Source organism: Halictus rubicundus, unplaced genomic scaffold (genome assembly GCF_050948215.1).
Source record: "Halictus rubicundus isolate RS-2024b unplaced genomic scaffold, iyHalRubi1_principal scaffold0119, whole genome shotgun sequence".
Classification (NCBI taxonomy): Eukaryota; Metazoa; Arthropoda; class Insecta; order Hymenoptera; family Halictidae; genus Halictus; species Halictus rubicundus.
This window is the reverse complement of record NW_027488660.1, coordinates 26,229-50,524: the sequence shown is the minus strand read 5'-3', so window position 1 is coordinate 50,524 and position 24,296 is coordinate 26,229. Positions and strand designations below refer to the sequence as shown.

The 24,296-nt window shown below is 38.4% G+C and overlaps 2 protein-coding genes and 2 non-coding genes across 4 annotated transcripts; 1 reads left to right on the top strand and 3 right to left on the bottom strand.

Moving 5' to 3' along the window:
• Window positions 1-2,629: 2,629 nt before the first annotated feature.
• LOC143363774 (U6 spliceosomal RNA) lies at window positions 2,630-2,732 on the bottom strand. The gene has a single exon (XR_013083913.1). It is a non-coding gene; the product is annotated as a U6 spliceosomal RNA (small nuclear RNA).
• A 3,059-nt stretch (window positions 2,733-5,791) lies between these two features.
• Window positions 5,792-6,628, bottom strand: LOC143363766 (uncharacterized). Its single transcript, XM_076804305.1, has 2 exons — window positions 6,386-6,628; window positions 5,792-6,229 (listed from the first exon to the last, which is right to left on the bottom strand). Exons 1-2 carry the CDS (start codon window positions 6,418-6,420, stop codon window positions 5,947-5,949), a joined length of 318 nt encoding a protein of 105 aa, XP_076660420.1. The 5' UTR covers window positions 6,421-6,628; the 3' UTR covers window positions 5,792-5,946.
• A 9,235-nt stretch (window positions 6,629-15,863) lies between these two features.
• Window positions 15,864-20,388, top strand: LOC143363759 (uncharacterized). Its single transcript, XM_076804297.1, has 4 exons — window positions 15,864-16,051; window positions 16,408-16,533; window positions 17,011-17,134; window positions 20,271-20,388. Exons 2-4 carry the CDS (start codon window positions 16,443-16,445, stop codon window positions 20,386-20,388), a joined length of 333 nt encoding a protein of 110 aa, XP_076660412.1. The 5' UTR covers window positions 15,864-16,051; window positions 16,408-16,442.
• Window positions 20,389-23,663: 3,275 nt separating this feature from the next.
• Window positions 23,664-23,766, bottom strand: LOC143363773 (U6 spliceosomal RNA). The gene has a single exon (XR_013083912.1). It is a non-coding gene; the product is annotated as a U6 spliceosomal RNA (small nuclear RNA).
• Window positions 23,767-24,296: the final 530 nt, after the last annotated feature.

Below are 24,296 nucleotides of genomic sequence, written 5' to 3'. Positions count from 1 at the left end.
GATTTTGTTTTCTTGAATTTGGAATTTATAGGATACGGGTCTTAGGGATTGCTATTCCCTTATAACTTCTGCGAAATATATTCTTTACGTTCCATGAGTTTTAGCGCCTTATATATATATACATTAATATATGATGGAGGTATGAAATTATTGAGTCGAAGTGGTCAATGTTTTTTCACTTTGCAATCAAATTCACAGAAGTTATTTATTCATGATCACTATAAGTTGTTTCTATATATGTATTCATTGAGTGATACATGTTATTATTTATTTCCAGTGTTTTCAAATGGGTGAGGTTCGCCAACGGATGCAGTGCTGGTTCGCTCTTTACCTCACGCACTGGTTCCTCGGTCACCCCAGGGCCTCATGTTTCGTTTTCAACGGTTAAGAAGTAATTTTGCAGGTATTTCCTCATTATTTCTTTATCAATGTTTTAATTTGAATAGATTTTGTTTTCTTGAATTTGGAATTTATAGGATACGGGTCTTAGGGATTGCTATTCCCTTATAACTTCTGCGAAATATATTCTTTACGTTCCTTGAGTTTTAGCGCCTTATATATATATATATACACATTAATAACCAAATTACGAGAAGTGCCCAAAAACAGGCCATTAGTCCGCACAGTACTGCGGTATCTTGATTTTCCGAGATATTTGCAAAAAACTGCCTATTTTGATGAAAAATTCTGCCTATTTTGAATGACCGACTTTGTTCTTTAGGGCGGGGGAGGGTTCTTTCGTTAATACCTACAATGCACAACAAACTTTCTTTAATACACCCTGTGAAAGTATCGAGTCGAAGGGGTCAATGTTCTTCCACTTTGCAATCAAATTCACAGAAGTTATTTATTCCTGATCACTATAAGCTGTTTCTATACTATATGTATCGATTGCCAAATGATTCCTTCAAATATCTCGATGCTTTAAATTTGACTGTGATTTCGGACCTGACATGAGTATAGAAATGCCGCGAGTGGAAATACTGGAACATTTCGGCAAGAAAAAAACGTAGATAAAGCGAATATGTACGAAATAGACATAATAAAGGATTTATTTTGTACATATTAAGAAGCAATATTTTATTCACTATATTGTCTTTTAATCTATTTCTTTTTTTTACTAATTATTTCGCCAGTCTTTGAGAATACTCTTTCGGAAGGAACAGATGTTGCCATAACACAAAGATACTCCTTTGCAAGCTTTGATAGTGTTACGTCCCGAGTGGGATGAATTACGATTTTAAGAGGATAGGACGCAGTTTCAAACCTACCTGCATACACCGGCTATGGTTCGGGAAATTGAGGATCGTTTAAATAACTTTGTACCCTTATTTTGAAAACAACAATATTATTGATTTATTCAAAGTGTGGTTCTGAATCAGAGATTACAAATTTGATTTTACAAATATGGTTTATATAGCGCATATACTGGAGTGCTTATAAATAGTTTGATAATAATAATAATAATATTAATATTACCGTGATCACGGGTTCGAATTCGGTTACAATATACTCCGACTGCTGACACTGGTCTTTGAAACGGTTTGTCGCGAAACAACTGAACGAACTATTTTAACTTCAAAAGAGACTACTGGACTATTGACTATGACTGAATAACTGATTGTTCACGATTGTCTGACTGACTGACTGACTATTTATAACTGAATTTTAGGAGTTGGTCCCCCTTTTTATAAGATGCACAATCCTTTGTTTTTCAAAGATGCTGGCACAGGAGTCTCTACCTTGCATCTTTTTATCTTCTTGATGTCTCCTGACTAGTCAGCTGTACGCCGACAGGATCTTTTTACCATGAAGTCGGCGTCTTTTCTTATAATTTGGCATATTTGGACACCTTTCCTGTTTGTTCTCAGCGTGTAAACTGAGAACTTCATCTGCGTGTCTTGCAGGAAGAAAAGTTGGAGTCGTTTCTCGTGCTACCTTACTGCGTAGAATTTTTAACATATATCTTAATCCTATTTTTACTTCTCCTCGTGCGACATAATCGGATGTCCATAATAATTCATAATAATTCTTCATCTGAGGGTTTATTCGTTGGCGGTCGAACCACCGGACGTTCACTGCCTCTGTCTGCTGGGACTGTGATTGACTGCAATTCTGTTCCCCGCGGGGAAAAAAAAAACAGTAATAATCTATCTATCTATTATAACGTATCTATCTATTATAATCTATCTATCCATCTATCTGTGCATTGTGCGGCCACTTCTTACTTACAGTAACGAGCAAAACTGAGTCTACACTATTTCAAGCAACATAACTTTCTAAAAATTAGATCAAATGACTTGAATGTTATTGAGAAGTTAGAAGGATTAGTTTATTAGACGAGGTGTAAAAAATTTTTGAAAAAAATTTGAATTGGTCGGAATCGCAAAAGAAATAGTAAAAGTTGATTTTTTCAGGCTCTTTTATCTGAGCCTGTATTGAAAATTTAAAGAATGTATTTGATTCGTTCGAATAAATTATGTCCATGCTGAAAATTTCACCGGTATTGACTTATTCGTTTACGAGTTATAAACGATTAAAAATTGCGATTTTAAGCCGAAAATCGTGAAAAATGGCAATTTTTCCACTTTTTCTCTAAAGGGTGTGTGCCTGGATCACGCGAGTACTCAACAGCACAGAACGCTTCACGATTTTGCGTGTTATCCTTGCGCAGGGACCATGCTAATCTTCTCTGTATCGTTCCAAATTTAGTATATGTGCTGTCGAAGCAATTACATGTCAGACACAACCTCCATAATTTCCAACCAGGGCGTTTGATATGTCCCACCGGATATCTGGTGCAGCGAACGGACGATTATCGTCTGTGAGTTATGCACGATCTAACCACGAAATTATACTAAAGGCATAGAACATGTCAAGACACAACACAATCGTCCTACATATTTCATCGTCCATTACACAAGTATATATCATCGGAATTAAATCATATTTGGTTTAGTTTTAATCAGAAACATGTTGGTAAATATGTTGGTAAAAGTTTCATAAAAAAAAATAATGACAAATAAAGAAGTTTTGTAACTGGATTCGATTAGTCTTCTGGTCTCACACCGATATAGCCGACAATGTGTGCCACACTTCTCGGCGACGACGGCTCTTGACCTTTGCTGTTTTCGCCGTTTTCATGTCAGTAGCGTTTTCAAGTTATAGGTTTCTTATGACTTGAAGAGGGTACGACGGTTTCCAGCGTTCCCTGTGTAGTTCAAATGGGACGCTCGGCGAGAACCTCCGATTTCGTATCTTGTCAGTAAAAACGGCGGACTGACAAACAACGAGATTTCACTGTAATAGGCAGTCCTTATAGTAATAGTTATATAGTATTTGTATGGAGTTTTCTATTTTTTAAATATTTACCTCTTTGTGTATGCACAGGATCACGAGCAGGTTGAACCCATTTACGAGCAGACCCAGGAGGGAGCACAGCAGGATGGGCACGTCAACAAAAGAAGCGTCCATCTTCGAGTCTCTTGCTGAAACACGCCATTCGTAGCTTTATCTTAGTATTAAATAACGAATTTGTACGGTGTCACGTTGCCCTGATTTTCGGCCCGTCCGACGGGAGAAAAACCCGGGCAACGGCGGGTTTTTACAGACCGTGAAGCCGGGCCACGTTCGGCCGCGCGAAACGTGGTCCACCCGGGACAAACGGCGCACAGTGGTGCCAAGGCGGCAAAAAGTCCATTTTATAAATTTTCGATTTTTATAAAAAAAAATTATTTCTGTATAGCCTAATAGTGCGTGCATGATGTGCCAAAGTCAGATTTTTGAAAAAAAATTTTTTACGGAGATATACGCATGGTAAATAACCATTTCCTCGCTCCTGGGAATCCATCAGTTTTCAGTGCGAAAGTTATGTAATTACTCCGCCTATAATTGAATACTAAGGGGTCTACAAATCATATGGGTCATTGCAAATGGTTTTAACTATTGACTGGAAAAAAAAGTTTTCCAAAAAAAGTTGTTTAACATTAAGTAATATGGACTAACCTGAAGCCCCTTTGCGTTACGCTCATTTTTTATTTATGGCGGAATACAAAAAATCCTTTGAAAAGCTTCGATCTGGAACTAATCGTTTTGGCAAGTTATAATATTGATCTAGCTTTGTGCAAAAAATCACGAGATACTTCGAGATGCTTTCGCGGCAATTTAAGTTCAAATATCAACTTTCGGAATTTCCAAGAATGAATCGCGTGTATGTCACGATTATTTGATGTTTCAGGTGGAATTTTTAAGGGATACATATCAGATAATAAAAAAAAATGACATTCATACATATAAAAAAATATTTAATAACAATTTTTTATGTTAAATAAACAAAGTTTTCGTTCACTGGACCACTGTCGCAAAAATGCAACAGGTATTTTTTGGTAGTGCTCCAATGAACGCTATAAAAATAATTTATGTAAGATAAAAAAAATTGTTATTAAATATTTTTGTATACATGAAAAATTAATAAATCATATGCACTTCACATTTTTCTTTATTAATTAGAAATATTCCTAAAAAATTTCACCTGGAAAATCAAATAATCGTAGCTTCCGCACGATTCACTCTTGGAAATTCTGAAAGTTGATATTTAAACTTAAATTGTGACGAAAGGGTCTCATGAATTTTTGCACAAAGTTAGATCAATATTACACCTTGCCAAAACGATTAGTTCCAGACCAAAATCTATTAAAGGATTTGTTTTATGCTTCCATAAATAAAAAATGGGCAGAAAACAGAGATTTTCGATTAGCCCATATTACTTAATATTAACAACTTTGTGCAAAAAGTTTTTGCCAAATAAGCGTTGTAACTGTGGTAATCTTTCCACAGATTTTCAAACAAATTCGTTGGATAGTTTCATTTTACAGATTTTTTGCCGCTTTTTGGCCATTTGGCACCACTGTGCGGCGTCACGCTGTTATGCCGCAGGAAGGGGTAGATGAAGAGTATCCTCGAATAAACTCCAAACTCTTCTAGCACAACTTAGGTTTATTTGGGAATAGGTCGCCAAGCAAGAATACAAAGCGATTTTGTACACGACGAATAACTTTGTAACAAACGAGTCGACTGACGGGTTACGTGTAACTTCTTCTCTGTGTGTGTGTCTTTCTGCGCCCTTTCGCAGGGCCTTATATAAGGGTACAACTATGGAAGTTTGGTGGGGATGGATGACACTAGCACTTAGAGATAGGGAATGACGTGGAGGTCGGAATTTTCGCAGGGTTGGACTTTAATCTGAAATCTCAGTACCAGTGAGTAATTTGCCTTAGTCTAGTAGATGAGAAAGCCCGTGAGTTCTGACTCATCTATTTGTCTGACTTATCTATAGAGAATAGATAAGTCTGGTAGTCTCGCATAACAACGCGATTCTGGCATCACGACTGAACAAGTGTGATCGAGCTCGATGAATGCGGTAGTGTTTGTACGTGTCGTACTGTTATGCCGCAGGAAGGGGTAGATGAAGAGTATCCTCGAATAAACTCCAAACTCTTCCAGCACAACTTAGGTTTATTTGGGAATAGGTCGCCAAGCAAGAATACAAGCGATTTTGTACACGACGAATAACTTTGTAACAAACGAGTCGACTGACGGGCTACTTGTAACTTCTTCTCTGTCTGTCTCTCTCTCTCTCTCTCTCTCCGCGCCCTTTCGCAGGGCCTTATATAAGAGTACAACTATGGAAGTTTGGTGGGGATGGATGACACTAGCCCTTAGAGATAGGGAATGACGTGGAGGTCGGAGTTTTCGCAGGGTTGGACTTTAACATGAAATCTCTGTACCGGTGAGTAATTTTGCCTTAGTCTAGTAGATGAGAAAGCCCGTGAGTTCTGACTCATCTATTTGTCTGACTTATCTATAGAGAATAGATAAGTCCGGTAGTCTCGCATAACATCCCCTTCCTTATTTTAAAAGAATATACCTTGGTAAGGTATGTTCTTTTTACAAGATTGGTTTGAGTACGGTTTTACGCTTTGACGGTTTTACATAAATTGGTACGGGTTCGTCGCTAACTTCATCGACAGTGAATGCTTGGTCATTTTGAGGTTTTGATGTGAACCTGACAGAATACTGAGGTGACGGTGTCGTTACATTTTCGTTATAAACGTGGGTACCTCCTGTATTGAAACAGTTTACATACTGATTGCAAGGTTTGAAGCATAAACTTATGAGTTTCCAGACTTTTAATTTGCATAATACATATAATAGAGCTAGTAGGATTAAACTAACGGTGATAATTTTAAGTGTGGTCCAGATGGTTTCGGTTATACCTAAAGATATGTGATGAATTAAAATATCTTCTTCTTCTTTACACGTTTAGAGTAAAGTTGTATCCAGATGGGATTTAGAATTTTGATGATGGATATTTGATATTTCCTACTTTCTGGGAATATATGAATTGCTTGCGCTATACATTGGTCTTGAAATGATGAAGTGAGAACTGGAGTCGTTCTTTCACAAATTCGGATTTTCTCGAAGATTTTACATTTGTGAATATCCATAGACTCGACAGGGCTGTAGTATTTAGTTGTGCTGTCTAGTAGTATATATCGAACAGTTATGCTAACTACATACATTAGTTTGTCCCGAATAAGGGGGATTGGTACTAGTTGATAAAGGTTATATTGTTCTGGTTCAAGAATTGGAATTTTCATTTCAAAGCAAAATTGTGTATCATGTAAGACAAAAGTATTAACTTCGATGACTCGTTGATATAGGAAGGCTGATTCTTTCGTGGCAGGAAATAGCATCCTTTCAGCTCCAAATTTGGATTCAATGCTTTTTAGAATTGTTACTAAGTCTACTGAATTTAGCAATGTGGGGTCCAATTTTCCTTGGATTCCATTGTTGATTAAACTTCTGAGTTTGTGTGTTAATTCCCCGTATTCAGTTACAAGTTCAGATAATAAAGTTGCTGTACTGAGTTGAATTTGTCGCTGTTCTATCTTATCTGTAACCTGATAGATTGCTTCAGTGGTTACATTTATGAATGATTGAATTCTATCACGATAATTGGAAAAGTCTTTAACAATGCCTTTTACAATGGTTGTTTCTTTATCTAGGTGTACGGCTAAACTTTTACTATCTGTATAAAGTTTATCAAGTTCCGAATCGTAATATTCGGCGTCCTTTTGACTAAGGGTTCCGAATAATACATTGGCTAAATCTCCAATGGGATTCAACCAACCACGTTTTACATGTTTACTTCTATTAGGTAAAGTTATGCCTATACTGTATAACATACGCCATTTTTCGTTAATATCGCGGTTAAAACGTTCGTGTAGGAGACGATAAGTTTGATTAATTACCGGATTTCTACTAAGTGCATCAGCGTTAGAATTCAAACATCCCTTTTTGTATTGAATCTCGTAATCATACTCTTCTAAAATGATCCTCCATCGCGTCTGCATGGCAGTTGGGTTTTTCATGTTATTTAGCCATTTCAGTGGCTGATGATCAGTAATTATAACGAACTTTCGACCATATGAGTAGGGGCGGAAGTGCTTTACACTCCAAACCATGGCAAGCATTTCGCGATCCGTGGTTGAATATTTTTGCTCAGCTTCGTTTAGGGTCCGACTTGCAAAGCTGATTGGTTTTTCTTTTCCGCTCTCATCTTTTTGTGCCAGTACCGCTCCTAAAGCTTCACCGGATGCATCAGTAGATAAAATGAATTGTCTTTTAAAATCTGGGTACATGAGTACACGATCTCCGCAAAGTTCTGTCTTCAGATGTTGAAAAGATTCCTCTTGTTGTTGCTTCCACTCGAAGTTCCTGTCCTTTCTCAGAAGCGTATTCATTGGTTTAGCTAACTGCGAGAAATTTGGGATAAATCTCCGGTAATATCCTGCCAATCCTTGGAACTGCTTGACATATATAGGGGCTTCATCTGTGACAGGTATGCTATGCTCGGTCAGTTTTGTCATAGGCAGTGCGTCGCCTGGCAAAGCAAGGATGTCCTCAAACTCTCGCGATACCTTCCTGACTAATTCAATAGCTTTCGGATCTGTCAAATGGGCTACCCGTGTATTTTCGTCTAATAATTTTAAACGTTTTTCTCGACCCTCAATCGAGTCCTTACTAAAATGTAGGATCCTATGCAAAGTACCTGTTAGTTCTATCGTCCTATGCTTGGTATCTATCTTGGCTTCCTCCCCCTCAAGGAACGGCATGCCGAGTAACCCGTCTTCTTCTATAGGAAAACTATCTGGTACTATTGCTAAAATATGTTCACGATTTCCTACTGTAAGTTTAGCTTCTCTGGTTGAGACGACTTCTCTATCATCAATTCCATAAAAACGATTGATTCGCGCTCGTGTAGGTAAAACAACTGCTGCTGCTGCTTTTATTAAATTTATTCTCGCTCCTGTGTCTAGGAGGAATACTCGACTTGACCTGCTTTGTCCCATTCGGAGAGCAATTGTAATGTTTCCTCGATTTGTAATTCCTCGGTCAGATCCCGTGGGTTTGTTGACTGTATAAACCTGTCTTGATTCTTTCGTTCTCCTGAGCAAAACGCGTTGTTCGTCCGTTGACCGAAAGGAGCTGTCACTTTCATCATCTCTGATTCTAACGTTTACAGGTTCTAGTGGTACTGAAGTTTCCCCATGTCGTAGTTCGTCGATTTCTTTCCGTTGCTCTTCGCAGAGAGTCATTAATTTAAGACATTTTCTCAGTAGTTCAGCCATTTGTTGTTCAAGGCTGCTTCTAACAGGGCTCGCGGGTCGACTCATTTTCTCGAGAGTTTTATGAATAAAACTATGTAACGACTCGCTGCTATCACTTTCGGTGTGAATTTCTGATTTCGGGTTCCAATATGTGTGAAAAGGCATTCACTTACCCGAATAGAATTTTCATAATCGTCTTATATCCTTCCAGATTTCGTCTTGTCGCCTTGTTGACCTCGGTCTTCTTGCTGAATTGCGGCCTATCCCACCGCTGCCACCAAAAATTAGTCCTCTGTTATGCCGCAGGAAGGGGTAGATGAAGAGTGTTCGAAATCACTGCAGGCGTTACCGAGAATCTCGGTAACGCAAACATCATTTCTTGTGCCATAGTTTTTGCGACCTAATCCGCAGGCGAGCGGCCTCGGTGCGACCGTGTCTCGGCGTTGACAATAGCCAGCTGATCGAGCACGGCGCCGAGACCGGGTGAACGCACTCAGACGTAAACTTTGTGTTTACTTCTAAACGTTTACTTGTCGCGTGAGCCACCGTTCCCATAATCCAAAATATCAAATCCGTCACCCACCGTCCTTGTTTCCTGTGCAGTAGCGGCCGTTAGGGCATTGCCCTCGTGCGCTAGCTAACGTTCGACACTGCCAAATCCTTTGTCATTTTCAAAAACCCCACTCCTTATTCCTTCCGACGCCGGTGGCCACGCATAGTATAAATAACCCGCGATAACCGCGAAACGAGGTCTTTAGACACGCTCGATCGCTCGATCACAGTCTCGCTTTACTTTCGTTTATTCGTGCGCTCCACGACACTTCACTCTCCCAAATCGTGCGCTTCACGATTTGCGCGTTACATCTCCGACTACTATCTATTCTCCGCTTTCGTGTACCTCTGCACTTCACCGCTATCTTGTATTCTTTCCGCTTTATTCTTAATACATTATTTATTATTTCATACAGTCCACTATTATTCTCTACCTGTCTCTATCGCAACCTATACCTCTTTCCTTTCGCTATAGTTCCAAACAAAGAGTATCCTCGAATAAACTCCAAACTCTTCCAGCACAACTTAGGTTTATTTGGGAATAGGTCGCCAAGCAAGAATACAAGCGATTTTGTACACGACGAATAACTTTGTAACAAACGAGTCGACTGACGGGCTACTTGTAACTTCTTCTCTGTCTGTCTCTCTCTCTCTCCGCGCCCTTTCGCAGGGCCTTATATAAGAGTACAACTATGGAAGTTTGGTGGGGATGGATGACACTAGCCCTTAGAGATAGGGAATGACGTGGAGGTCGGAGTTTTCGCAGGGTTGGACTTCAACATGAAATCTCTGTACCGGTGAGTAATTTTGCCTTAGTCTAGTAGATGAGAAAGCCCGTGAGTTCTGACTCATCTATTTGTCTGACTTATCTATAGAGAATAGATAAGTCCGGTAGTCTCGCATAACAGTACGTTGCGTTCGTCGTTTATTTTCTCATTAGAAACGTGCAAAAAAATAATACAACTACGTTCTGAGTGAATAGTGAAATAGATTGACATCTCGCAAAAAACGATCAACTACATAATTATTGATTAATTAATTCTTAACTCTTTCGAATTTCACAATTAATATTAATTGATATTTTACATGATTCTTTAAAGCTAAAATTTATGTTGTTTAAATGAAATATACATGGAAATATATAGTAAATTTCAATTTAATTTCTTTTTCAAGTTCAGTTACAAAAGATATTCAAAATGAATGCGTATTAATAGTGTTAAAAAATTGTAGAAATGCGAATAATTATACGTATGGAGAAATGTTATTTACGTTCAAGATTTATGAAAATTGTATTTCTATAATTTGGAAACATGGTATCTATATTTATTAATATTGTATTGATAAAGATAATTGTAGATATATAACATAATGACATCAAATTAAAAAATATAATTTGAACATATAGTCATAACTCTGATCATAACATCAGATATGTACATAACTCGTCAATCATTTGTATTTGACCACATTTGATAATTTTTTATGATCTAGTTCCAACATTTATCGTTCGTCAGCGTAGAGGGCGTAAGAAAACCAGTTGTTTACATGTGAGACACGAAACCGCATATGGTGATTGGTCTACTCTTATACCATAAAATTGCCGATTTTATATCGAAGTTTTCAGTTGACCACGTTTATTTTATTATGTTATTTGTGTCTCATCGTGATTATTAATGTGTAATTTTTAAAGATTTTCCAGATTATACAAACATGTTTAAGAAAATTGGATAATTGAATTGTCCAATCATTTGAAGAAAGTGCACATTTCGAATTGAAGTTTCCGAGATACCAGTTTTATAAAAATTCAGTAGTTAGATAATACTGAAACAATTTTTCTTATTTTTTTATAAATTGCATCGTCGTTAAAAAAAAAATCAATTGTTTCGATGCCTCCTGATCGTTTTGTAGGTGTATTATGTAATATTGAACATTTTTATATTGAGGAAAACAGTGTAGAAACTTAAAACTGCAGTATAAAATATTTTATTTGCGTTACATTTCAATATATAACTCTGACTCTCAACAGTTTCGGTTGGTGCAGGCCGTAAAACGTCCCCCCGGGTTAGTTCCCCGGTGTAGGGGGGTGTCGGTCCGTCCCTCCCCGATTGGGGAGGGGGATCCGTGGGGGGTATTGGGTGAGGAAGGGTCGGGGCGTGCCGGATCACGCCTCCGACGGCCCTTCCTTCCGGTGGCGGCGTCTTCTTGCCTCGGCCGGGGCTGGTTCCTTCGGGATACCGGCCCCGAGCGGGGCACGAAGACTCCGGGAGCTGTGGGTGGACCGAGCTGGGGCTCGGGAAGCCCAATCCGAAGGCTCCAGGGATGGGGACACCGGGCGGGTCCCTCCGCCCGGGGTCTTATAGCGTAGGCAGTGGGGGAGGTTAACCCCTCCCCCGGGGTATGATGATAGCTGGGAGGTGTCCTGTTGAGTACTCGCGTGATCCAGGCACCTCCCGTGTAGCTTAGGTGGGCGTGAGGTTTTAGTGGGTAGTCTCCGGGGGCTTCGCCCCCCGGAGAGAATCCCACATAACCCCGGCTTCCCCCAGGGAGTCGGGGTATGTATAAAACATTTCCTCACGATAAAAAAAAAAAAAAAGGCCGTAAAACGTCTCCGGCTGAGAATCTTTTCGTCCGCCATCGAAACCCGCATCGAATGAAAGTTCAAATTTTAGATTTTTCAATATACCTTCATAAAATTGTGACGAGTGAATTGTTAGGGGCTTTTCCTGAAGAAAATGAGTCCAAACTCCTACCGCGACCGGTCAAATGACCGTTTTTAAAATTTCGATTAGAATTTCCTATATACAACGTAGTTGAATCGCCTTTAAACTTCACGACTTTTCCTACAATATGCGTATAATACATTTTTCAATATTTACTTCTTTTTTTATTGTTTATTTTCTGAGAAAAATTTGTAGTCTGTCTTACCTACCACGACCGGTCATTTGACCGGTAGATCGATTTATATCTTTTTGTAATAGTATTCTTTCAAAGACTCAATTCCGAAACTATAAAGTCGTTACAAACGGAAGGTAATGCAGTTGTGGCATGATTTTAGCCGAAAAGTGCTTACAGTCCTCGCTCGCCTATCGGCCTCGCGGTCTTTATTTGCTTGATTGGTATCCGAAGCGGTCCAGAACCTCGGATTTTCTTACACCGTCTTATCTACTATGACTGTAAAATAAATAAAATCATAGCCGAAGGAGATGCCTAGACGTCTTCTCACGAATTCAAATCAGTAAAGTCTCGTGAGCTGGACAGAGAGCATCAAAACGTGAAAGTTACAAGGAGCATATTCGGCAGTCTTTTACTATTTTGTATTTTTATTCTATTATTATTCTACTTTTATTTTCTATTGTATTACGCGTTATAAGTGTCATTTTCAAAAAAGTGAACAAACCAACAATACTTCGTAGCAAGTTTCACATTTTATCTTTTGTTCATTTTTTTATCCATCTTGATTTACATTTTTATATTTTAGTTTTTATTTTATCCCTTGAATATTCATTCCCAAAATGTAAAGACGTTCGAAATTTTTGATATTGCAAATGACAATACGGAAAATTATGATCTATTTGAGAACGACTCGAACACCGATGAGGACGAAGGGAATGTTTCGAACGTACGTAGAGGACGAAAGAGAAGGAGATTTTTAGTTACTTCCGATAGCGAGAATGAGGAAGAGGTAATCGAAACTGCTATAGACGGAACTGTTTGGCAAGAAGTAAAAGAAGGGTCTAATCCTGGAAGAGCACCTATTCATAATATGTTTAGGGGAACATCAGGCCCAACAGGGTATAGTAAACGAAATATTATGCGGTGAAAACGAATAAAATATACATTATATACTCCTAAATAAAAGAAACTATATTTTTATACTGTCAAATTGGCTATTATCTTCATTCTATATTAAAAAATATAAGTTGTGCTACAGACCGGTCATTTGACCGGTCGCGGTAGAAATAGGTATACGCGAAGTTTCGGTAGGAATAGTGTTAATGCGAATAGTATTTTTAATACGAATAAGTTGTAGAGCTTATCCAGATGAAAATGAGTCCAAACACGACATCATTTGGATTATCTTCAACAAGATTTTAATTTTTATCGTAACATTACGTATCAATAAAATTGTTCGATTACACTCGAGTTTGGACTCATTTTCATCAGGAAAAGCCCCTCAATTCACTCGCCGCAATTTTATGGAGGTATATTGAAAAATCTAAAAGTTTGAACTTTCATTCGTGCGCGATTCTCCATCTGCTTACATTGTATACCGTTTGTCAGTCGCTGGGTCTTTGAAGATCGGCGTTCGTCGGACCTCGTCGCCGCTTATTCGAGCTGGCAAAAGTTATTCGAAGATTTATCCGAAGCCTTTGAATAAAAGATACAGATAAAAGATGAAAATTTATTCCAAGTTCGAATAAATCCGCTTCGAATAAAAAAAATTCTCTCTATTCGTCCGATAAATTCTCGTCTAATAAAATTATTTATTCGACAGAGATACTTTTTTTATTCGAACTTTCGAATAACGAATAAAGATAAAATATGTTTGATTCGAATCCTTATTTAAATAATTTGTTATCTAAATAGTGCCCAACTCTGTCTGGAATGCAGTGCAAGGGACACTCTTGTCCGTGTCGGTTTGCACTATCGACTCTGACGTTAACAGAACCGAAGAAATAAAAAGAAATACGCGGATACTACGACCGCTGCTGCTCTGGTGGACTACGACTCTACGGTTGCTCGGAGGAATACTTGTTTATTTGAGGCTAGTTGGTTGACTGGTCTTGTCGTCTCTTCACTCCTTGCAGCTAATCTCGGTGTGGGTGGGGTCTAAGAATCTCTGTCTTCTAATTTGTTCGTGATTGGTCAATCATTGTCATTGATCTTCGTTGGCGCCTACCATTGCCAAAGGGAGGGTAACCTTGTGCCGAGGTGGACGCGCGGTACCCTCACTCGATGGGTCCGGAAAGGCGTTATAAACCTGCGCCCGGTAAAGTGTTGTAAATTTTGTCCCGGGCCGCTACCATAAATGCTAGTGCATTACAAACATGATAAACTGGAGGTAGGCCGAAGTCTGCCACCCAGATGTTTGGTTATATTGAAATATTTGTTTTGTCTTGTGACGGAACAATACCAAAGTAAAATTTAAACTGAAAAAATTAAAAAGAATCGGGTTTAATGGTATATACTGAAATATATTTTGTATTTTTAAATCATTCTTTTTGTTTTTTAAATTTAATTACCCTTAAAAAATGTTCAAAACTAGTTATTATAAATATTGTTGTTCAATCTTTTATCAATCCCAAATAATTAAATTTATTAGAATATATATGCTGCGAATGAAAAGCAATATCAGAAGTACATTGAATAAGTAGCTATTAAATAGTCAAATGAAATTAATGATATCAACGTCGTATTTTATTTAATTAAATTTAAACTACATTCTTACTTTTGGCTAATATTGAACTAATTTAATTTTTTATAATTATGTTATTACACTGTTGTAGTTGTAATTGCACAGGGAAGACGACTGATGTAGTAGAAAGAACAAGAAAAAAGTGTTTAACGAAAAAAAAATCGTTCCATGCGGGATTCGATCCGGGACCAAAATATTCTCAGCCGGAGACGTTACGTTATTATTATTATTACATTACGTCTCCTTCGATGCACTCGCGTGTCAGCCGTAATGGAATTAAGAGGAAACAACATTCTTTTGTTTCATTCATCATATGAATCCTCGACATGAGATTTAAAATTATATCAGCAACAGCGCCATTGTAGAATATCGGTTCCACAATATTAGTTCTGGATGATACGGTAGGATGTGACACGGAATAGTACGGGGGCTCTAGAGCCCCCCGAGCGTGAGACAGAATAATACATTGGGTGATTGGTCTACTCCTATACCTCGTCTGTGGTATGGTATTACCTACAGATGTGTAGCTGACTGATGAATACGAGATGGAAACACCGGCGTGTTGGATAACGAATAAGAAAGGAACTGAAAAGGGAATCTTTCAATTTTATTAAATGTTGGATATTTATAGGGAGGAGGGTCCTAAGTGGACATGTTTTTTTTTACCCGGAGTATGGAACGATCAGGTGTCAGACGTTATAACAGAATAAAAATTGTAATTGTTACATTACATTTATTTCAGTATCACTGTCAAAAAGTCTACGTGCATTTGCATAAGAGTATGATCCTAATAATGATAATGTATGATTAGATTAGGTCCGGATACGATGTTTTGCGAATGTTATAACTTAAAAATACTTTACCACTATTATTCATGCACACACCTCGGTCTCTCTTTTTTTATTATGAAATAAATGTTTACAACAGAGTCAATAAATTCATGTGTGAAGCTAAATTAAACCAAAAATGAAATGATTCAAAATTTCAAAGGTCTAAAAAGAACTACGATTCATAAGTGTCTATATATAGACTAGAGTTTTATTTGATCCTTGCTTTGTCATTGGGCGATACAACCACATACATTGCAACGCGCGCGCCAGTCTTTGACTGCTCTGTCCTCGTTACAGCATTCGAACGCGCCTCCGGAAATTATTCGAAGTCAAATAAACCGCCGAAAAAGACAGATGAAAATGGACATGTGGCAGCCTGGGCATCGCGCAGCGGCAAGCACGCCGACGAACCGCCAACATACATTGTATACGCGGCGGCGCGGCGACGGTCCACGGGAAGCTGCAGAGAAAGAAGCGAAGATCGGTTCCGAAGGCGGTCGAAGGAATGCCATCGAACATTCGCTCGCAAGCGTCGGCCAGTATTCACTTCAGAGCAGCCATTCGTGTCAGTGCCGTGTGTTGTAAGTACGTATTATGGCGATTAGGTTTGGAGTATACATTTTGATAAGTTTTCCCGAAAACAGGCCATTTGTCCGCACAGTACGGCGGTCTCTTTATTTTCCGAGATATTTGCAAAAACTGTCTATTTTGATGTAAACTTCTGCCTATTTTGAATGACCGAATTTGTTCTTTAGGGCGCGGGAGGGTTCTTTGGTTAAAATGTACAAGGAGATTTTTATTATCCACCCTATGAAATTATCGAGTCGATGTTCTCCCATTTTGCAATCAAATTCACAGAAGTTATTTATTCATGATCACTATAAGTTGTTTCTATATATGTATTCATTGAGTGATACATGTTATTATTTATTTCCAGTGTTTTCAAATGGGTGAGGTTGGCCAACGGATGCAATGCTGGTTCGGTCTTTACCTCACGCACTGGTTCCTCGGTCACCCCAGGGTCTCATGTTTCCTTTTCAACGGTTAAGAAGTAATTTTGCAGGTATTTCCTCATTATTTCTTTATCAATGTTTTAATTTGAATAGATTTTGTTTTCTTGAATTTGGAATTTATAGGATACGGGTCTTAGGGATTGCTATTCCCTTATAACTTCTGCGAAATATATTCTTTAGGTTCCATGAGTTTTAGCGCCTTATATATATATACATTAATATATGAAGGGAGGTATGAAATTATCGAGTCGAAGTGGTCAATGTTTTTTCACTTTGCAATCATATTCACAGAAGTTATTTATACATGATCACTATAAGTTGTTTCTATATATCTATTCATTGAGTTTATAAACGTTGAATGAAGTGCACAAGTGGATGTATTTCAGGTAGAGACAATTTCTAATCGCACCGCAAACGATCCCTTCATTTATTCTCAGGTTGTCCCTATAATTTATTTTCCTTACCGCGTGTAGTAGCTTAAAAACTTTACCTTCTGCCGTTGAATACATGTTATTATTTATTTTCAGTGTTTTCAAGTGTGAGGCCGGCCATTGGATGCAATGTGGGTTCGCTGTTCACCTCACTGACTGGTTCCTCGGTCACCCCAGGGCCTCGTGTTTTGTTTTCAACAGTTAAGAAGAAATTTCACAGGTATTTTCTCATTATTTCTTTATTAATGTTTTAATTTGAATAGATCTTGTTACCTTGAATTTGGAATTTATAGGATATGGGTCTTAGGGATTGCTATTCCCTTGTAACTTCTGCGAAATATATTCTTTACGTTCCTTGAGTTTTCTCGCTTTACATACATACACTAACCAGCAAAACTGAGTCTACACTATTTGAGCCAACATAACTTTTTAAAAATCTGATCAAATGACTTGAATTTTATTGAGAAGTTGGAAGGTTTAGTTTGTTAGACGAGGTGTAAAAAATTTTTGAAAAAAGTTTGAATTGGTCGGAATCGCAAAAGAAATAGTAACAGTTGGTTTTTTTAGCTTTTTTATCTGAGCCTGTATTGAAAATTTAAAAAATGTGTTTGATTCGCTTGAGTAAATTACATCCATGCTGAAAATTTCACCGATATTGGTTAATTCGTTTACGAGTTATAAACGCTTAAAAGTGGAAAAATTGCCGTTTTTCATGATTTTCGACTTAAAACCACACTTTTAATCGTTTATAACTCGTAATCGAATTAACCAATATCTGTGAAATTTTAAGCGTAGATATAATTTATTCGAGCAAATCAAATACATTCCTTAAATTTTCAATACAGGCTCTGATAAAAAAGCTGAAAAAACCAACTTTTACTATTTCTTTTGCGATTCCGACCAATTAAAATTTTTTTCAAAAATTTTGTACACCTCGTCTAATATATATATCAATTATTGATTCCCCTCGGGGTTACAATTTTAATTACATCTCCCTCTTACCCCAATCTTAACCTTAAACTTATCCTAACTTACCCTAACTTAATTAAACGTGTCCTAAAAACACGCCATAGAGAGAGAGAACGATCTTTCACTAATATCCGCCGCGTTATTATTTTTCCCTGTCCCACACATACATGCTTCTCTGCTCTCTCCCCTCCCTGCACCTCACCCATCCTTCCCATGCCTCCTGGACCTCCTCTTTCGGCTGCTCTCTCTTTCACTCCATTCCTATGCATTCTCTCCATTTACTTCATCTCCCATATCTCTCCATTCCTGCTCTTCCTCCATTCATCCACCTTCCTCATCCATTCCTCTCCTCCTTCATCCCCTAATACTTCCCCACCATCCCCTGCCAACCACTCCCCTCAACCCTCCCTTACACATTTCCCACACATGTTCCCACGTTTCCTCCTCTCACCCACAGACCTTACATACTTTCTTCTCCTCCTCCAACCAATACTTTCCACCTCTCATCTCGTTTCCCAACCTGTACCTGGCCACCCTTTGCCACCTGCTCTCTCCCCAGCCTTTCTTCAGATACCCCGGTATCCGCTCTCCCTTCACCCTCCCGTACCACATGTTGTACCTTGCGCTTCCTATCTTTTCCCATCTCTCCCCTGTTGCTTCTTCTTTTCCCCTTTCACTATCTCCTCACTCACTGCCTCTATCCTCTCCTCCATCATCTCCTCCGCCTCCTCCGCTGTCCAGCCCCTCTCTTCCCAAAAACGCCGTCACTCCTTCACCCACCCTACTACCTCCCCTCCCCTTCTGCCCCTTCCTCTTCCCTGCTCCCAGCACAACCTAGCTAGCTCCCCCCTTTTTCCACCCTCAACTTCTTCTGGTACCCCCATGCCCTCAACCCCGCCCTCCCTCTCAACAACTCCCTCTGCAGCTGTTACCGCACCATATACCGCGGTGCGTACCTCTCTACTCCTAGGACCCACCTCAGAAACCTCTCCTGCAACCTTTCCACCTCTTCCCATTCCTTCCTACACCTCGTCTAATAAACTAATCCTTCTAACTTCTCAATAAAATTCAAGTCATTTGATCTAATTTTTAAAAAGTTATGTTGCTTCAAATAGTGTAGACTCAGTTTTGCTGGTTATTGTACATTAATATATACATTAATAACCAAATTACGAGAAGTGCCCGAAGACAGACCATTTGTCCGCACTGTACGGAGGTCTCTTTATTTTCTGAGATATTTGCAAAAAACTGTCAGAGTCTCCATTGCGAATTCTGCCTATTTTCAATGACCGAATTTGTTCTTTAGGATGGAGGAGAGTTCTTTCATTAAAATCTATGTTATGTCGTGCAGTTTCTCGCAATTGTAGGAGAGGTTCTGCGTGTTATTTTGTCGAATTAATGACCCGACACCTTCCTTTGCAATAACAACTTTGGTTTATTAGAACAATGACTATATACAGTTTACATTCGGACTGGTGATTATTCGGTTTCCTTTGAGAACAAGTTTGTATCTAATTTCTGCTCTGGGGTCAGCTCGCTCTTCACCTCGGTGGTGACTTTGGAGAAGAGTGGGAGATGGTCCCATTTTTGGGGGAAAGAAATCTCACTTGCTGATTGACTTGAGGGAGGAGTCATTTGTATGCAACCCCTGTTGGTGGTGGAGGAAGTCCCCACCCCAAGTCAAACGCGTAGAGAAAGTGCCTAGACCAGCACGTGACGATTGCCAGACCCCAGCGTGACGTTTATTACCCCCTTGTCCCATGAGGGCGAGGACCATCGAGTTTGGGAACAATGCTTCCTTGGAAAAGCTAGATTTTCCAAGGACTTGGCAGAAGAGTCACTTTGTTCCAGTCATCTGGCAACTATGTTTATTAGGGGTCCCCAAACTGATGGCCCAAGGGGTCTGCCTTAGGGTCTCTAACCCTCACGCACTACGCGGATGCCTAACCCGTGACGATTAGGCCTTAACTGGTAACGTGTATATAAAAAATGCTTAGGCCTTCTCGAGACCCTTGTAAAAGTATCCCGAGGTCTAATGGTCTTTCCTCGGAAATGGCTGTGTGTCATAACAATCTACAAGGGAATTTTTATTATCCACCCTATGAAATTATTGAGTCGATGGGGTCAATGTTCTTGAACTTTGCAATCAAATTCACAGAAGAAATTTATTCATGATATACTATTGTATATGTATCCATTGAGTTCATCAACGTTGAATGAAGTCTTCACAAGTGCAAGTATTTCAGGTAGAGACAATTTCTAATTGCACCGCAAACGATCCCTTCATTTATTCTCAAGTTGTCCCTACAATTTATTTTCCTTACCGCGTGTAGTAGCTTGGAAACTTCACCTTCTGCCGTTGGATACATGTTATTATTTATTTCCAGTGTTTTCAAATGGGTGAGGTTGGCCAACGGATGCAATGCTGGTTCGCTCTTTACCTCACGCACTGGTTCCTCGGTCACCCCAGGGCCTCATGTTTCGTTTTCAACGGTTAAGAAGTAATTTTGCAGGTATTTCCTCATTATTTCTTTATCAATGTTTTAATTTGAATAGATTTTGTTTTCTTGAATTTGGAATTTATAGGATACGGGTCTTAGGGATTGCTATTCCCTTATAACTTCTGCGAAATATATTCTTTACGTTCCATGAGTTTTAGCGCCTTATATATATATACATTAATATATGAAGGGAGGTATGAAATTATTGAGTCGAAGTGGTCAATGTTTTTTCACTTTGCAATCAAATTCACAGAAGAAATTTATTCATGATATACTATTGTATATGTATCCATTGAGTTCATCAACGTTGAATGAAGTCTTCACAAGTGCAAGTATTTCAGGTAGAGACAATTTCTAATTGCACCGCAAACGATCCCTTCATTTATTCTCAAGTTGTCCCTACCATTTATTTTCCTTACCGCGTGTAGTAGCTTGGAAACTTCACCTTCTGCCGTTGGATACATGTTATTATTTATTTCCAGTGTTTTCAAATGGGTGAGGTTGGCCAACGGATGCAATGCTGGTTCGCTCTTTACCTCACGCACTGGTTCCTCGGTCACCCCAGGGCCTCATGTTTCGTTTTCAACGGTTAAGAAGTAATTTTGCAGGTATTTCCTCATTATTTCTTTATCAATGTTTTAATTTGAATAGATTTTGTTTTCTTGAATTTGGAATTTATAGGATACGGGTCTTAGGGATTGCTATTCCCTTATAACTTCTGCGAAATATATTCTTTACGTTCCATGAGTTTTAGCGCCTTATATATATATACATTAATATATGATGGAGGTATGAAATTATTGAGTCGAAGTGGTCAATGTTTTTTCACTTTGCAATCAAATTCACAGAAGTTATTTATTCATGATCACTATAAGTTGTTTCTATATATGTATTCATTGAGTGATACATGTTATTATTTATTTCCAGTGTTTTCAAATGGGTGAGGTTCGCCAACGGATGCAGTGCTGGTTCGCTCTTTACCTCACGCACTGGTTCCTCGGTCACCCCAGGGCCTCATGTTTCGTTTTCAACGGTTAAGAAGTAATTTTGCAGGTATTTCCTCATTATTTCTTTATCAATGTTTTAATTTGAATAGATTTTGTTTTCTTGAATTTGGAATTTATAGGATACGGGTCTTAGGGATTGCTATTCCCTTATAACTTCTGCGAAATATATTCTTTACGTTCCTTGAGTTTTAGCGCCTTATATATATATATATACACATTAATAACCAAATTACGAGAAGTGCCCAAAAACAGGCCATTAGTCCGCACAGTACTGCGGTATCTTGATTTTCCGAGATATTTGCAAAAAACTGCCTATTTTGATGAAAAATTCTGCCTATTTTGAATGACCGACTTTGTTCTTTAGGGCGGGGGAGGGTTCTTTCGTTAATACCTACAATGCACAACAAACTTTCTTTAATACACCCTGTGAAAGTATCGAGTCGAAGGGGTCAATGTTCTTCCACTTTGCAATCAAATTCACAGAAGTTATTTATTCCTGATCACTATAAGCTGTTTCTATACTATATGTATCGATTGCCAAATGATTCCTTCAAATATCTCGATGCTTTAAATTTGACTGTGATTTCGGACCTGACATGAGTATAGAAATGCCGCGAGTGGAAATACTGGAACATTTCGGCAAGAAAAAAACGTAGATAAAGCGAATATGTACGAAATAGACATAATAAAGGATTTATTTTGTACATATTAAGAAGCAATATTTTATTCACTATATTGTCTTTTAATCTATTTCTTTTTTTTACTAATTATTTCGCCAGTCTTTGAGAATACTCTTTCGGAAGGAACAGATGTTGCCATAACACAAAGATACTCCTTTGCAAGCTTTGATAGTGTTACGTCCCGAGTGGGATGAATTACGATTTTAAGAGGATAGGACGCAGTTTCAAACCTACCTGCATACACCGGCTATGGTTCGGGAAATTGAGGATCGTTTAAATAACTTTGTACCCTTATTTTGAAAACAACAATATTATTGATTTATTCAAAGTGTGGTTCTGAATCAGAGATTACAAATTTGATTTTACAAATATGGTTTATATAGCGCATATACTGGAGTGCTTATAAATAGTTTGATAATAATAATAATAATATTAATATTACCGTGATCACGGGTTCGAATTCGGTTACAATATACTCCGACTGCTGACACTGGTCTTTGAAACGGTTTGTCGCGAAACAACTGAACGAACTATTTTAACTTCAAAAGAGACTACTGGACTATTGACTATGACTGAATAACTGATTGTTCACGATTGTCTGACTGACTGACTGACTATTTATAACTGAATTTTAGGAGTTGGTCCCCCTTTTTATAAGATGCACAATCCTTTGTTTTTCAAAGATGCTGGCACAGGAGTCTCTACCTTGCATCTTTTTATCTTCTTGATGTCTCCTGACTAGTCAGCTGTACGCCGACAGGATCTTTTTACCATGAAGTCGGCGTCTTTTCTTATAATTTGGCATATTTGGACACCTTTCCTGTTTGTTCTCAGCGTGTAAACTGAGAACTTCATCTGCGTGTCTTGCAGGAAGAAAAGTTGGAGTCGTTTCTCGTGCTACCTTACTGCGTAGAATTTTTAACATATATCTTAATCCTATTTTTACTTCTCCTCGTGCGACATAATCGGATGTCCATAATAATTCATAATAATTCTTCATCTGAGGGTTTATTCGTTGGCGGTCGAACCACCGGACGTTCACTGCCTCTGTCTGCTGGGACTGTGATTGACTGCAATTCTGTTCCCCGCGGGGAAAAAAAAAACAGTAATAATCTATCTATCTATTATAACGTATCTATCTATTATAATCTATCTATCCATCTATCTGTGCATTGTGCGGCCACTTCTTACTTACAGTAACGAGCAAAACTGAGTCTACACTATTTCAAGCAACATAACTTTCTAAAAATTAGATCAAATGACTTGAATGTTATTGAGAAGTTAGAAGGATTAGTTTATTAGACGAGGTGTAAAAAATTTTTGAAAAAAATTTGAATTGGTCGGAATCGCAAAAGAAATAGTAAAAGTTGATTTTTTCAGGCTCTTTTATCTGAGCCTGTATTGAAAATTTAAAGAATGTATTTGATTCGTTCGAATAAATTATGTCCATGCTGAAAATTTCACCGGTATTGACTTATTCGTTTACGAGTTATAAACGATTAAAAATTGCGATTTTAAGCCGAAAATCGTGAAAAATGGCAATTTTTCCACTTTTTCTCTAAAGGGTGTGTGCCTGGATCACGCGAGTACTCAACAGCACAGAACGCTTCACGATTTTGCGTGTTATCCTTGCGCAGGGACCATGCTAATCTTCTCTGTATCGTTCCAAATTTAGTATATGTGCTGTCGAAGCAATTACATGTCAGACACAACCTCCATAATTTCCAACCAGGGCGTTTGATATGTCCCACCGGATATCTGGTGCAGCGAACGGACGATTATCGTCTGTGAGTTATGCACGATCTAACCACGAAATTATACTAAAGGCATAGAACATGTCAAGACACAACACAATCGTCCTACATATTTCATCGTCCATTACACAAGTATATATCATCGGAATTAAATCATATTTGGTTTAGTTTTAATCAGAAACATGTTGGTAAATATGTTGGTAAAAGTTTCATAAAAAAAAATAATGACAAATAAAGAAGTTTTGTAACTGGATTCGATTAGTCTTCTGGTCTCACACCGATATAGCCGACAATGTGTGCCACACTTCTCGGCGACGACGGCTCTTGACCTTTGCTGTTTTCGCCGTTTTCATGTCAGTAGCGTTTTCAAGTTATAGGTTTCTTATGACTTGAAGAGGGTACGACGGTTTCCAGCGTTCCCTGTGTAGTTCAAATGGGACGCTCGGCGAGAACCTCCGATTTCGTATCTTG